At 42.7% G+C, this 16129-nt stretch overlaps 1 protein-coding gene across 2 annotated transcripts in view; it reads right to left on the bottom strand.

The window, feature by feature from the left end:
• Positions 1-16129, bottom strand: part of LOC115074786 (aminopeptidase Ey-like) — a 75038-nt gene that overhangs the window by 19949 nt on the left and 38960 nt on the right. For both annotated transcript variants that reach the window (XM_029574611.1, XM_029574610.1), the window contains exons 9-14: positions 14733-14798; positions 9865-9930; positions 8569-8738; positions 6433-6512; positions 4286-4413; positions 973-1028 (exon numbers count right to left, since the gene is read on the bottom strand). In XM_029574611.1, the coding sequence (XP_029430471.1) occupies positions 973-1028; positions 4286-4413; positions 6433-6512; positions 8569-8738; positions 9865-9930; positions 14733-14798 (566 nt within the window). The remainder of the gene's footprint in view (positions 1-972; positions 1029-4285; positions 4414-6432; positions 6513-8568; positions 8739-9864; positions 9931-14732; positions 14799-16129) is intronic.

Raw genomic sequence — 16129 nt, 5'->3', positions numbered from 1 at the left:
TTCCAGGGTGGAAGATCATCAGAAAATATTTCTACACTGAAAGGGTGGTGGATGCATGGAACATCTTAGGTAAGAACAGTATCGGAATTCAAGAAAATGTAGGATAAGCACATAGGACCCCTATTGGTGAGGAGGAGATGGGGAGACTGGAGGCCTGACTGAGGTGGGTGGCATTGCACTAGAGGTGAGGTACGGAGGGCTGGATGGGTCCAATGGGTCTTGTCTGCTGTCATACTCTATGACATTGGGAGGATTGGGAAGTTGCAGCATTGCAAACAATCCACCCTTCATTCTCTTAAGAGCAGAGGCACAATGAAAAGTGATAAAGACAAAAGAAAGGGACTTCAAAGGAAGCAACTGTAGCCAGGTTGGTACTAGAGGACCACAACATCCCAGAAACCAACCGGGTTTGTACTGGTAGGCTGATGGTGGATACATGTTGTATGGAGGGATGTATGAAGCTGGATGTTCGAGAACCCTCTAGTTTTGATGCCTGGTTTATTACAAATCTTGGATGTAAGACATGGGGGGAAGCTGGGTGTTGAATTAAGCAGAGGATCCTGTATACTAATCTACCCAGGAGGGTAGAGAACCAAGGAGGATGAAAAGCAAAACTGGCTTGGATAAGAAGCCATATCCTATAAAGTGGTCAGGCTTCTGGGATATATATTTAGACTGGAATGGCCATATGGTCTTTTTCTGCCATCACATTTCTGTGTTTCAATGTGGACAGGAATAACTGAGCAGGCTGGATGGGGCAACTGGAATTTTCTGCTGTCACCTAATATGTTACAAAGTTACTGAGATTAAAGGAAGTGATCACTCCTTGGGGAAAATGTAGTATCTAATGAAATGGCCAGTGAATTGTTCACATTTCTTTTAACTATGTTTCTCCATTTTAGAGTTTTCCTAATGTAACTGAATACAGTGGTTAAACGTCGGCACTAATCATTTTACAATAGAGGCACCTACCTTGCTAAACTAAAGGCATCGCTAATAAGCTGAGCTCGGTTCATAACTGGAATGGCCTAAAAAGAACAAAAAAAAAAAAGCAAAATATAAAACCTGAAGTAATGAAAGTTTTGGAAGATATGATAGAGAAAAACTGCATTTGCTTCAGCTGTCGGCTATGAGTACATCTCTCTCAGGTGAAAGGGAGATCCACACATCCACACATGTCAAATCATGCGTGTTAGCTGGTGATTAAGTGCATAAGTTACACCATTTTTATAAGCAGACTAATATGCACAAATCCACTTTAAAACATTTTTTTTGTAACTATTTATAACATCATCCCCAAAGTAGGGACCCCAACTGACCAGTTTTGGACAGTCCAGTTTTCCTCCTTTTTGTACAGTGTCCAGTTACAATAGTAACCGGACATTGTAATGTCCAGTCGAGCAGTGGAAATGAAGGGACTCAATTGAAGGCTTTCACCACATTTCTCCTAGTGACTCTCCCTGATGATATTTCGCACACACACACATGCAATACAAAGCAGACTCCTCTTAGCTTCTACGTGACCTACGCAGTGCCTGTCTGCAATTTCCTTCTTGTTAGCACTGCTAGTGACAGCCACTGATGGCCTGAATATGTGACGGTTAATGGCCAGCGCATCCCAACAGGTGAACCAGGTGGTCACCTGGGCGCCAGCCATTAGGGGGCGGCAAAGAGCAGCCATGTCAGGCTGCAAGCAGAGCCCATCCCACTCATGGCCGAGAGGAGTAGAGACTCGGTGGGCCGCGAGCAACTCCCATCCCGCTCGCGGCCGAGAGAAGCAGAGTCTCGGCGGCCGCGAGTGGCGCCTCTGTTTATGCGTGTATGTGCGAGAGCGGGAGGGAGCCTGTGTAAGGGTGCGTGTGTGAATGAGACAAGGAACCTAAGTGAGTGTAAGAGAGGGGGGGCCTGTCTGAGTGAATGAGGTCAGGGATGGGGTGTGGATCGGGGGGGGGGAGGAGAGGGATGGGGACAGGCGCAAGGCGGAAGGTTCGCCTAGGGCACCTAATACCCTTGGGGTTGGTGCACTCAGCTGCTGTCACTATCGGTGCTGACTGGAAGGGAACTGCAGACAGACACCATGCAGGGCTGACTGGGGTCTGTGACGAAGGGATCCTTATGAAAGGCGTCTGCTGTGTGTGGTGCACGTGTGCAGGCGAGGGAGCCGGGAAGGAAGGTGGTAGGTCTGCGGATAATGCTGGTGCAGAAAAGTATCCAGATGAGGCTGCAGAACCTGGAGTTCTAGGGGGGAGTGACGGGGAGAGGTGAGGAGTGGGTAAAATATGGGGATGGCAGTGGCTCGGTTGCTGGAAAGCAGAGCTTTGCTTGCTGCGATGCGGAGTTTCTGGGTGGTTTCAGTTTTCCCTGCTTTTAGAGCTTCTGCCCCATGTGTCACCTCCATTGCTGTCCTCACGTAAACTGGATGCCTGCAGGGGCGACGACCTACAGTCTCCGCCTCCTGTTTCAGCACTGTGTGCATCATGTTCCTCTGGCATGCGTCATTTTTATTTTGCACGAGTCTCGACACATGCACAGCGCTGGGTACAAAGATGGTCAGCTTTTTGACTTGAAATTACTTCCCAGGACTGATGATGTGTTTGCCACAGAGTAATATTAAGGATGCCAGCGGTGTCTAATAACTGGTTCCTTTCAGGGGCATACTGGGGTTTACTGGTGCAGGTTCATTGCATTTAAACATCCCAGTGTATTGGAGGCCTGTGCTGGATGTATGTACTTACGGACAGGTCAGAGGGACACAATCAAGGTCGGGGAGTTTATTGGTGCTGGCATAGGACTCTGTCTGGACCTTGATTGTGGATACTTTCATGGAGGAGATACCTTTGCCTGTTTGATTACTTGGCTTTGTTTTTCTGGCCTTTATTTATAAAATGTATATCGATGATACGGTCTGTGTGTCCTGTAAATAAGGAGCTTAAAAACAAAACATTCAAATGTTAGTCTGCAACCGGGCAATAAGAGGATGGAAATATTGCTGCAGACAGCAGCGACGAGTGCGCTCTCTGCTTTCTGTGCACGTTCCCACCAGCCTCCCTGCTGAGGTTATGACTAGAGGCAGACAGGGGTGCTCAGACACTGAGAAGCAGCTGAGAGCAGAAAGGAATCGCTTATCTAGGCAGCAGGTGTGAAGTGAGCAATGATCCTCTTTTCAAAGTGTGACGTTGGGCATTACACAGGTAAGTGGGCTTTTGAAAATTGCTACAATAGTATGCAACTCCTTCGAAAATGATCTGCCAAAGCTTTTCTCCCACTCTGTTTCTACAGGAAAAGGCCTTGGTAAATCAGGTTCAAAATGTCTTGCAAACTAAAGAAAGACTTGACTTGACAGTTTCTTCCTGCTTCTTTGGAGCAGGGCTGGGATCTGGTGCCCTCAGCCTTCCTACGCCCGATTTTAACCTCCTCCCTTGCTTACTTCCCCCGGGTCACTGTAGGGATGGGTCCTTGGCTCATTGCAGATCTCTATAATCTGCCCAGCAGGTGTCGCCATTGTGCAATGGCTATGACTCCCTCCTCCCAAGAGTCGTGAAAGTGGCCTCTGCAGCAATCCCGCTGTGCCCAGCTGACCGGACAAGGACTATTCCGTGGACCTGATTTCCATGAGTGATACTGACTTTCTTCCTTCAAATAATCAGTCACTGCCCAATGACTTCCCTCCATTTCCGAAGTGGAAAAAACAACGTTTGACTTACATTAGAAAGATTATGAAAATTCATGGAGTAGATGGCATATATATACCTACTGATGATGTTTCCAGGGAAGGTCAACATTTGTCCATCCAAAGTAACCACCAGGAAAGTTCAGGAAAGTGCACTGTGTCTTATAGAACATCCCAATTTTAAGTGCGTAAATTAATTTGAAAGTTACCCCAAACAGGCACATTTTCAAAGGATTTACATGTGGAAATGTAACATACTATTGTAGCTATTTTCAAAAGCAATTTACCCGCGTTAAGTGCACTTATCAATAAGTTTTACTTGCATTAATTCAATGGCTTATATGATAGCAATTTTCAAAAGCCCACTTACAAAGTTAAAGTGCATTTATATGCGTAAAACCCAGTTTTAAGCATGTAAATACTTTTGAAAATCAGGCCCTTAGTGAATAAGGCCCTTCATGTTTATAAAAGTTGCCCTTGAGACATAAACTTAAAAAGGGGAGGCAACTGATCACTTACAATTTTGAGTTCTCGGTGGCAAGGCCAGGGTTGAGGAAACCCTGGTGCAATTAATTCAGGGGCACAGGCAAGTCATTTGAAAATCTAGAAACTTACTGTGTGATTAGTTTGCAATTGTTGAAGAAGCTTTTTCCAGTTCCCTGGGTCATAATTAACCCTATAATATCCTTTCACATCGCGGTTAGCCAGGACCCAGTCGGTTGTTCTGAAGTCATCATTGATGTCTGTTGTACGGGGAGAGAAAGGAAGAATTGCTGGGTTATGAACTAAATCCACTCCTATAAAGCAAAAGGAAGGTGACCTTGAGAGAAAAGCCATCAGGCCTCCAGGAGAAACGTCAGCAGTTAGTGAGAGAATCGGCGATTAAGGGATGTGCAAGAAGTGAAATTTTCATTTTGCAAATGTATTCTGGATATTTCCTTAAATTTACCTATTCCTGAAAATATTTTGCCAGACGACGTCAGTAAGGATGTACCTTTGATTTTACAATTTTTATGATTTCAGAGCGGTCTGGGAGGGAACGGAGGATTTTACAATTTTTATGATTTCAGAGCGGTCTGGGAGGGAACGGAGAAAAGCAGCGCGGTTCGGCGCGTGCAAAATGCACAAGTGTGCGCCCCCTTGCGCGCGCCGATCCCAGATTTTTAAAATCGGGCGTACATGAGCGTGCACCACGTTGCACGCGCACATGTACGCCGCGCGCGCTGCTTTTAAAATCTGCCCCTTTGTGGTGTGCACATCTCGAGACGTCAATCATGGAACTTCTGCACAAAATGGGGACGTTTTCCAGTTCCACAGCTTTTAGGGATGTGTTTTTGGTTTGAAAGACTAATGAAAGAAAAAAAAACTAATGAAACTTTCTTCATTTTTCTTTTGTTTAATTTTTCAATGCAATCATCACACCCAGCCCCCCTCCCCCCGCCTGCTAAAAACCAACAGTGCTGGCACTGGAAAAGCTAAAAAAAATAAAGCCCCCCCTGCCCTCACCAGGCCTGACTGCAACCTTCCCAGACGCATCTCATCCTGTCTGTGGATCTTAAGAAATCCAAACTGGGCAAGAGTAATCTCTAGGTGCTCCTGCCCTTCTGGGTCACCCAGGACAATAAAACATATAAACATAACAATATGCTAAATAAAATGAACAACTAAAATGCCACCCATAGCAAGGGCTATATTCCATAAAACACAATTATGGATTAAAACAACTCCACCTAGCATAATGAAACAAATCTGATAGAATCACGAACCAAAACGTAAGAGTTAAAAAGCCAGGTTCATAAACTCTTTCTAAAATGTATGTAGGTAGTTTCCAAGCCAGGCTCTCCTGGGAGACTGTTCCAGAAACTTGGAACCAAGGGTCTATTTTGCAGTTTTTAATAACTCGCATTTACAAAGTTGTCAAGCTTCGTTTCTGGATCGGAACATCCATATTGCTCATGCCATGAGAGATTACTTTACCCCTCAGGGCTTTAAATGCTATGACCAACAGCTTACATTTTATCCTAACTTTTATTGGAAACCGGTGAAGATCATAGAGAACGGAGGTGGCTGTCTCCCTATGTGACCTTCCCAATTTCAGATGCATAATTGAATTTTGCACAAGTTACTGGAAGTCTCATGTACAGAGTTGCAATAACCGAAATGAACCATACTCCAGGGGTGGCAGTACTTTGTAGAAACTGTAGATAGTAATGCTGCAATAACCCAGAAATGGAGATATTGTGAAAATCCATGAATAATGCTGTCAAAATAGCATCTGGCCAGTAGTACTGAGATATCCAGTAATGGCAGTGCTGATATCATCTATAAATTGCAATCTGACATATGGTCTTCGGAAAATTTTGAAATATATCTATTCCAAGAACGTTTTAGAGTTCTGAGAGATGTTTTATCATTGTATTTCATTGAAACAGTTATTATGTTAATCTGCATGTTATCTGCGTTGTTTATCATTGTTTGGGCTATTTGTTTGTATTGCATATTTTTATTGTGGTATCTGTTATTTGTTGCATATTTTATATTTTCTAATTTTTGTAATCTGTCTAGAATAGATGATCTGGAAATTAGGTGGAATACAAATTGAAATAAATAGTGGCTCCAAAAAACCCAATGGATCATGAGGTAATGATACCTATCTAACAGACAGAGTTATTGTGATACTGGACAAAGGATAGTAAGTGAGAAATCGCTGAGCACTGTAACAATGAGAATATATTGTTTCAATAAAAAAAAATAGTGGCTACCTTCGCTGCTCTGAAGCCAGTAATAACCAGGTTGTTCTACTCCTTTTTTCATCCAAGAAATTGGCACAATCCATGAGTAACTGTGAAAGTGAGAAAATTACATCATTACTATGGTATAAAAACAATACTGCTTGGTGCTCAACCATAAACTCGCTACGAGCTTAGAGCTTTACATCTCCAGGAACAGTGTCAGCTGTTCTGGTCTCATATTACTATCCCTTGCTGGTCCATTATCAGAGACACCATTAAATGGTAGGGATGTGTATTCATTTAAAATGAATTTGAAAAATGCACAAATAAGGCCCAATTTGTTTCTTTTGAGGGGCCTCTAAAGGAATTGAGGGGCCCTTAAATTAAATGAATCTCATGCATTAAATTTGGTTAAAATCTCCCATCGGGCCAACGCCTAGGCCCGAGGCAGAGGCCCAAAGCAGGGGCCATGGCCTACACCAGAGTGTGACACCAGGGTTTTAGTCTAGGCCTGGGCCCAACACCAGGGCCTCAGCCGAGTCCCGAGCAATTCTGACAGGGTTGGGAAAATTACTGACCCCCCCCCCCCATATACCTGACCCATCAGGGATCCGATTCTGCAGCCAGACTAGGTCCCTACGCCTGGGCTCCTTGGCCTAAACCAAGGCCCAGGCCGGACATTGGAACCTGCTCTGGAGGCCATATCATGATGACTGAGCCCCTACCCAAGCATAGGCCCAATGCCAAGGCCTGCTCCGGAAACTGGGTCCCTACACCTGAGCTTGGCCTAGGCTACAGCTCGAGCCCAAGCCTGATGCAGGGGCCCAGTCCAGAGGAAGCATCCCTAACACCTGGACCTCAGCCTAGGCCAAAACCCAGAGGCTTGGTCCCGATGTCTGGGCCTCATCCCAGGCCCAAGCCCAATGCAGGTTCCAATGCTTGGGCCTTTGCATAGAGTCAGTTCCAGGCCTGGAAGCCGGAGCACTGGCCGTGTAGGTCCTATTCTTTTCTTCTTTCTTCTTCAAATGACGGCATCTGATGGGGACACACTAGAGTAAATTAACTTTTGTTGTACGGCAGTTAATTGAGCTGCTACACATCAAAATGGCACCCTCTGCTGAGGAGGATGCTCTAGAGATAATTTACTCTAGTGCATGCCATTATTTGAGGAAGAAAGACGAAAGGTCAGGATCCAGCCTCTAGGTAGGGCCCCAGGATTGGGCTTGGGCCTGATCTCTGGCTTAGGACAAGGCCCAGATGCTAGGATAGGCCCCAGCATCAGGACTGGGACAAGGCACAGTGTCAGGCCTGGGCCTGAGCCAAAGCAGAGGCTTTGGAACGCAGCCTCTGAACTGGGCCCTGGTGTCGGGCCTGGTGTTGGGCCTTTGCCCTGGCTCTGGTCTTGGCCAAGGCCCAGGTGTCGGGACCCAGCCTCTGGGCATCAAGCCTGAGCCCGGGATTTGGCCTAGGCCAAGGCCCAGGAGTTGGTACTCAGCAGAGACTGAGGCCCAGGCGTCCGGCCTAGGCGGAGGCATCAGGTCCAGGCCTCCAAGCATTGGCCTTGCTTAGAGCCTAGATGGAGGTCTCAGTGACCTAACCACATCCTAGGCCTACACAAGGCCAAGGTTTTGGCCTGGGCCTAGACCTCACCAGCAGATCCCCACCAGACCAGGTAGGTGGGGGGCTGGAGGATCCTCTCCTTGGTATTTTTCTAGGTGGGAGGGATGCGTGGTAGGGACGGCAGTTCTTGGGAGGTCCCAATTCCTTTTCTTTTCCTTTTTGGTTTTGTTGGGTTTTTTTAATGTTTGATTCATTTTTTTTAAATGAAAGAAACAAATTAAACATTAAATGAAATGAAATTCATAGGGGAGAAAAAAACCCCCCAAAAATAACAAAAAACAGAACACATTTTTCACCCCTGCACACCCTATTATTCTCTTATGTGTTATTACAGGTGGAGGCTATAAAAAAAAGAAAAGAAAAGAAAATGGGAAGAAAAGAATGAAGGAAATAAATACAGGAAGACGGGGGAATTCCTTGGAAAATCCTGTGTATTATTTATGTACAAATTCTTGCTTGTTGCTGTATTGGGACAGGGAATTTTTACTGCAATTAACAGAGAGAGAAAAAAAAAGAGAAAAAAAAATAGCTCTTTCCAATACACACTTGAAATCCGATGGGCGCTCAGGCTTTGAGTCCGAATCGAGAAGGAAATGTTCCTGGGTGACTCTGCCGCTGGCTGTATCCACTGTTACCACAGGGAAGCCCATTTGCAGGATCCACGTGTCCATGATTTCCTTTATCGATCTGGGCAGATTGCTTGACGCATCCGCTGCCTGTGAGGGAGGAAGGCATTAGCTGGAGAGTTTAGGTACAACATTATCGTTTCCTGTTGGGTGCCTTTAAGTTCCAACAATATTGGGATGCTCATGGGTACGTCAGATGGCTCACATAGACAGAGATTATTGAATCCCGGCTTCCCATTGGATGACATGGTTTCTCTTGAGAGTCTGAATGAGTCCACTGAAATGTATGGAAATTAAAGTCGGCAAACAGATTGCAGGTGATGCATTTTTCTTGGATTAAATGAATTCATGTAGGGATAGCTTCCAAGATTTAGGCTCTGTTCAACAGGAAAGTGTATAACAAGCTATGGAGAACACTGTCTGAATTAACAATTAAATAGCTGATTGGATAACGTCCAATGTGTACATAGATTTAATGATAGCATGGAAAAAGATGGACAGCTGTGAAGGTTTATAGGTTTGCTTTAATCTATGAGTAATTGTGAAAATCATGGGAAGGACCAGTGCAGGGAAGAAATGACAGAAATTTCTTTGAAAAAAACATTATATTTGGTAATGTGTTAGGACATAGATTTTCATAACTACAAACTCCTGTGCTTCTTCCCACAAACTCATTGCTAGTCTGCTAAAAAGATATCACCGGTAAATTTTCTCAGGATTCTGCTAACATACAGGGGACCTAGAGAGAGTCCTTGAAAGGCACAAGCGAGATCAGAAAAAGAAAGCCAAGAAGATCAAAATATGGGATGCATGCCTAAATGTTTTTAGCCCAGTTTGAACATGCAATACCAGTATTTGATCCTTAGCACATTACAGCAGTTTTATTGGCAATTACAATTGCCGATATCCTCTAGCTGGCACTGCCAACAGCTGCTGATGTCCCAGCCTGAATTCACACATGTTGTAAGAAGCCTACGCCACTGAGACATGATGAGCCAACAGGCACATAACTGTAATGATTACAACCTAATACCATGGGCCTCCCAACAAACTGCAGTGTTTTCTTCTTCTCAGGGTATTACTTTTTAGCGCCATAAACTGGGTGGCTGAATTGCTCACATATCCCGTAGTTCTTCTAACAATTAGGTCTTGCGATCAAACAACCAAAACAGACCCGTATCTTCTGGAATGAAAGCAACAACCCAACATATTGTACCTTTTGGAAGTGAGTCCATAGGTTACTGTAATTGGCGTTATCATACTTGAATTCATTGAGATAAGTCTGCAAAAGAGTTAAAAGAAATAAAAACCTGGTTATTATTTTTGCAATATTCAAGTGTGTTTTCAGAAGACAAGAAGAAGAGGCCTACTAAGGTCATGTACTACAACATCTTTACTGTCGATCCTTTACCCTGACCTAGAAAGACTCCTGACTACAGTAAGGACAACAAGGAGGAATCCAGAGAACTTGAATTTCTCTAGACAGTTGCAAAGGCCATAATCTTCAGCATAAAAATGGAGAAATAAAGGAGAGTTTGGAAAAAGAGAGACTTGCCCGCATGGACGGAGAGCATGGATATCTTACTAAATGAATGGAGAAAAATCCACCGCAGTAGTAAAAACGGATTGACCTCAACTGAAGACATCTCACCATCAAGGGGCATAGTAACGTGGTAAATGGGAATAGATAAACACCAATTAGTCCATCCAGTCTGCTTAGTTGTCTTCCTCTCTGGGTTTCTACCACTTAGTTAAATGCTAGGGATGTCATTTGTTTTAAAATTAAATGAAAAACACAACAACAAAACATGTATTCATTTCATTACAAAACGAAAAAAAAAAATCCTGCTGAAATGCATGAATTTTTCCTCCTAGATATTTGCTACCCCATCACTGGCGTTTCAGTAGTCCAAATCAGGCAGGCGTGATCCTCAGTCGCTCCTACCCAGCAGGGTCCCATTTTTAAAATGGTGTTGTTGTTGCAATGTTATGTGCCCGTTGGCAAGTTGTATTTTGTATGTTGCATTGTGCAGTCTGAGAGGATTGCTTATTCAGTGTTAGAATTATTTTAAAATACAATAAAGAAATATTAAAAAAAAAAAAATGGTGTTGGCCTCAGAGACTTGGCAGGGCAGGAGCAACTGGGGATCTCTCCTGGAACCCTGGGGATGGGGTAACAGACAGCCAGGGAGGATGTGGGAATAGGGGAAGGCCTAGGGGGATTACATGTTTAGATTTAGCAGTGCTAGTGAGTTTTCAGCAGGCCTCTGTTTTCTTTTGGGGGGAGGTTGTTTATTTGTTATTTTTTTCTTTTTCTTTGATGCTTATTTTCTTTCAAATAAACTAAACATAATGAAAAAAAATGCAAACAAAATGAAAAATAGATTTAAAAGAAATGAAACATATTTTCTGTGCATATCCCTAGTAGATGAGCACATAAATGTCCTTGTTTTATTTACTGTTTATGATAGTTTTCAAATTCAAGCTAAGCAATTGCTCAACTAAGCAAAAATAAATGCAAAAAAGAAAAATACAAGAATATGATAATAATATTAAATCAAAACCATCATATTATGTTGTTACATAATATGATGGTTTTGTTACATAGAGTCCACCATAGAAGGGAAAGAGGAGAAAAAAAAAAAGGACCAAATAGAAAAATCATAATTACAAAAGAAAAAGAAAGATGGTGAACATCACATTTTAATGATTTGCAATATAAAATATAGGCTGTATGTTGCAATCTGGCTAAGATGATCTTTCTTCTAGAAACTTCTGCAATTGAACTGGATCATAAAAAATATAATACACCCCCAATACTTGATTATACATTTAACCAGAAACGAAAGAAAAATTCAGCACCCAGGGACACAACCCTATTATGCATTGCCAAAAACTTGTCTCTCATTTTAAGAGACTTTACAAAGATCCAGATTCACCCTAACCTTCTGACCAAAATAAGAGCATCTTTATTACAAAAAAATAGCTCTAAGAGTCCAAATCCTGTTGACTTCCAGAGAAAAGGAAACTAATAGTGATGTTCTAACCACATCTTCCTGGCACTGTTCCACTATATCAATCTGAGATGGAAACTGGGGGCACCTATTTTCCATACTTCCGTAGCTCCTTTTATCAGAAAACCAGGAATACATTGAATTCTCAGAGTAGGAGGCAATGACTCGGAAGGAAACTGAAGCACATCAATCAAGATATCTATGAAACACTTCTCTCTGAGAGAGAGACAAAACGTTTGGAAAATTAGTAAAGCGAAGATTACATCTTCTTATATTATTCTCCAACATTTCTATCTTATGACAAAGATTATTTTTAAATAGATCTAGGGATCCTATTAGTTCCCTACTAATACTTGGGCAAGAATGTTTCATTTTGGTCTGAGGGTAGATAGAATGTGTTGTTGGGTTTGCAGCTCCCTCGTGTAGCAGCTAACAATGGTAGGGTCCCCAGTGCTTTTCTAGAGAGATCACCATTTTTCTCTTGTGGATCCTTTTTTCTGTCAAGGAGGCAGCAGGTCCTAATCTTTGCTATTATTGTTCTAAGTCTTAAGTTTAAGCTTCATGGAGATTTTTATTTTCAGTGAGACTTTCTTTCCATCCTCTCATCCCACCTTTAACTTATTTGAGTTTGGAGTTCCAAATCTTTTTGGACTCAACTAAGCTGTTTTGAGTTTTCTCTTCTAATAAATGGAAGAGGTTCTCTTCATGCAAGTGAAACCTGAGAGTATAAGAATCCAAGGAGAGGATGACTTTCAGACATCCTGAAAAAGGAAGAAGGAGAAAAAGGAAAGGAGGAGAGGAGACGGACCACATCAATGACCCATACTGAAGATTGAAAGAAAGAGAAGGAGAAAAGGTATCACCCTTGATACTACAAGAGGAGGTAGGATATAAAAGACTCAATACTTTAAGAAAACAATTTTGATACTAGCCCTATATTCCAATGGGAGGAAAGAAATCAAGTAATTAAAAGAATTAATTGAATTGGAGGACATCTGAACTTGAGAAAGACTATAAGAAGTCACAAACTTATTAAAAGCACTTGTATCATCTTTTAAAATGAAGTACATAGCTGTAAAGACTTTAAAACTCATTATTGCACCTTATCAGTAAAGAGAAATGTTGGAAACCATCAAACAAGTCTCATGTGTCTTCTTGAGTAATGATTTCATTATTCACCATGCTGAGATTATCTGTGTTGTGTGCAAGAGACTTAAATATGGAAAAAATAAAGAGCAATATGAGAGCCGTGAAAGTCTGGTTGGGTATGGAGAAACATATTTCTTTTCTGGCTCAAGACAATTGAAATCATTCTTGGAATTTCGGGACCTAAAAGCTGTGGCATATGCTTCATAGTTATTGCAGGTAGACTACTGTAATGCAATTTATTTGGGGTTTATCAGGAGAAGTTATTAGGAAATTGCAGGTAATTCAAAATACCACAGCTAGGATCATCTTGGGTGGTTCTAGAAGCAGCCTCACTATTGCGCGAACTACATTGGTTGCCAATAAGTATGCATTGTAAGGTTTAAATGCTTAGTCATGGCATGTAAGATGATGAGAGGCAGGCATCCACTGCAACTCAGGATCAGCTAACCTGGCAATGTTCTGGCTGAAAATTTGAGATCCAACTCTCACTAACAATTGCAACTACCATCTGTGCGACTGTATATTAGATTACAAAATCTCAACTCCTCTGCAGCAGTTCCAAAGCTATACCATTAGAAATGAAAAAAGAAGGGAGTTACTGAAATTTCGGAGGACGTTGAAAACCTAGTTGATGACTATTGGGGGTTTGAAGGTGCTGGTTTTAAAGGCTTATGCCCAATTATGGGGTCTGTATTGTCAGTTGATAGTTTTTATGGTGTTTTGTTTTATATATTGTATTTTATGTTTAATTGTGTACATTGCTTTAGGCAATTTGTTAAGATGTGGAAAGCATAAATGTTTTAAGTAAATAAACAAAAATGTGTTGGGTTCCATTTTGGATGAAAATTTATATAAATCCAAATTGTTACACATTGTGGGCATAATTTTTAGAAACCAAATATTTTTCTCACTGAAATGCCAAGGGAATCGCTTGATCAGAGCTCACAGACAAAAAACACGAATATTTTTTGGCCGCAAATAAAACTAATCCAAGTACTTGATTATCAAAAAGGAGTGCAAAGAGAAGAAAAAAACCTCAGAAACTATCACAACAAATACAAGAAAGCACCTGGAATTTTTCTATCCTAGGTAAAAAAAAAAAAAAAATTAAAAAAAAACCCTTCTGTGAAAATGTTTTGGTGGAAATGGTGTCTTGGAAAATTGCCCTGTATGCGGGTACAAGCACATAGGGGGTCATTTTCCAAGTGGCTCGCACACGATAAGGGACGTTTCGCACGCGAAAAGTCCCTTACCGCGTGTGACACCAGGATGGGGGGCGGTGTCAGCCCCGGAAGAGGAGGAGTCGGGGCGTCACCGGGGCCGACTTCGCGAAGATGCCACGGACGACGAAATTGTAAGGCCCTTTTCGCGTCCTAGTTCGCGCCCAGTAGCTACACCTTCTATGGTGGCGCTATTGGGTGCGAAACCGGTAGCGATCACACCGCGGCGGTGAGATCGCTGCTGGCTAGCACAGGACCGCCCCCCCCCCCGCCCCCCATTAGTGCCGTTTTCTAAATTATCGCAGGCCTGCAATACTTTAGAAAATCAGGCCCATAGTTTCACAAGGTGCGCACTTATACTTGCCTTGCAGCAGGAATGTTCCCAAGGTGGGCTTAGGTTGTTTGGTCAGAAAAAAATATTCACAGAAACAGCAAACGTAAATCTCTGTGGGTACTTTTTTTTCCCAGATGCAAGTTTTCCAAGCGAAAGTACTCTTGTATTTTTTTCCCTTTAAGAACTGGTGCTAAATCCACAGGTAAAACAGTGGGGGTGGGTCATTTTCCAAGTGGCTCGCACGCGATATATGCCCCCATATATTTTGACTTTAAAAGCCAACAGGAAAACATTTTATCTTGGACTGAAAATAAATGGAAATGCTTCTTTAGCAGTTAGTAAAAAAAAAACAAAAAAAACCACTTACAAATAATCCTTCTGTAAATACGGGCTCCGACAAGAATTCGAACAACATGCGAAGAACCGAAGCTCCCTGGAGAGAAAGCAAAAAAGGGAAGAGTGAACTGAGGTCATCTGAATCCTGGGAGGAGTTAAGCACAGCAGCTCGACGTTGGCAGGGCTAGTGAACCTGTCAGGCATTCTCCAACAGCAGTTTAGTTGTGCTCAAGTGACATTGCATTATTGTCATGTAACTCCCTGCCGCAGGATCCTCCTTTTGTAGGCCAAATGGCACCTTCCCCAGTGCTGTTGAGTACCGGGAAAACTTGCTGCAGCCTCGGGAAAAGAGTAAATGTGCTCCTAGCAGCTCCATCACTCAGAGTCTCACACAAAATGTTAATGTTCCAAAATAAAGAACAAGTTTACTGACACAAAACAGAGGGAAAATGCAGGCCCAGCGATGTCGGCAAGGAAAATAAAATCCTGGAGCCGCTCGAGAAACCTTTCAGGGGTTTGGACTCCCACAGGTTCCTGTTGGTGTCCTTTCCTCGCTAAACCCTTGTAAGGAGTCCACGAGGCTCCTTTACCCTCGCGTAGATCATCCACACAGTACCTGCTCTCTGGAGAAGGCCTCTCATCCCTTGGACCAGGATTTTTGCCTTTCTAGGACAACTGCTGCAGGGTTTCTGAACACAAACCCAAACTGACACCCTCTATGCCATAAACCCCACCCCTCTCTCTCCAGATCATGGAGAGAGCCATCAATGTGTGACCTCTCTGCTTCTCCACTCACAACTTCCCTCTAGTGACTCTTTGAGAACCTACAAATTTAGAAGAAAGGACCCTCTCTTTGGGGGTAGACCTTGAAATCAAATACACTCCTCCTGTTTCATCCCTGTCCAGAAACCTCCACTTTGGTAATGGGATGGGCCCAATGGTCTTATAATTGGTATATGATATATAAAAGTCTGGTTCACAAGTAAAATAAATCTCCTATTTATTCATTCAGGGGGAACTCAATTCCATAAAGAAGAAGAGAGAGTTTGACTGCAAGTTATGAAAATCAGGGCAGAAGAGTGGCAGCCATGTTTAAGTCAGACTCTTCAAAATTACCATGGAAATAAAAAGATCAATTTGGCTTCTTAGTTGGAAGAAAAGAACATCAGGATAAGGCTCTATGAAATCTGAATACATGTGGCATGGCTGCTGTTAAGGGAAACTTTGCATTCGGACTGGTAACGACATCTCCGACAATCTGAGCTTTAAAAGTCCTGGGCCACTGCTGAACTGGAAACATATCAGAGCCCACAAAAATGTCAGATGGTAAATTAAGCAAACTGTGAGGAAGCCAGAGAGAAGACACAAACTTACAACCTGAGAGGTTCCCAGAGGAACGCTCCATGTATGGAACCAAACCATGAGAGA

The sequence above is a fragment of the Rhinatrema bivittatum genome, chromosome 13 (assembly GCF_901001135.1).
Source record: "Rhinatrema bivittatum chromosome 13, aRhiBiv1.1, whole genome shotgun sequence".
NCBI lineage: Eukaryota > Metazoa > Chordata > Amphibia > Gymnophiona > Rhinatrematidae > Rhinatrema > Rhinatrema bivittatum.
The sequence above is the reverse complement of the archived record's forward strand: the minus strand, read 5'-3'. Positions and strand labels throughout refer to the sequence as shown.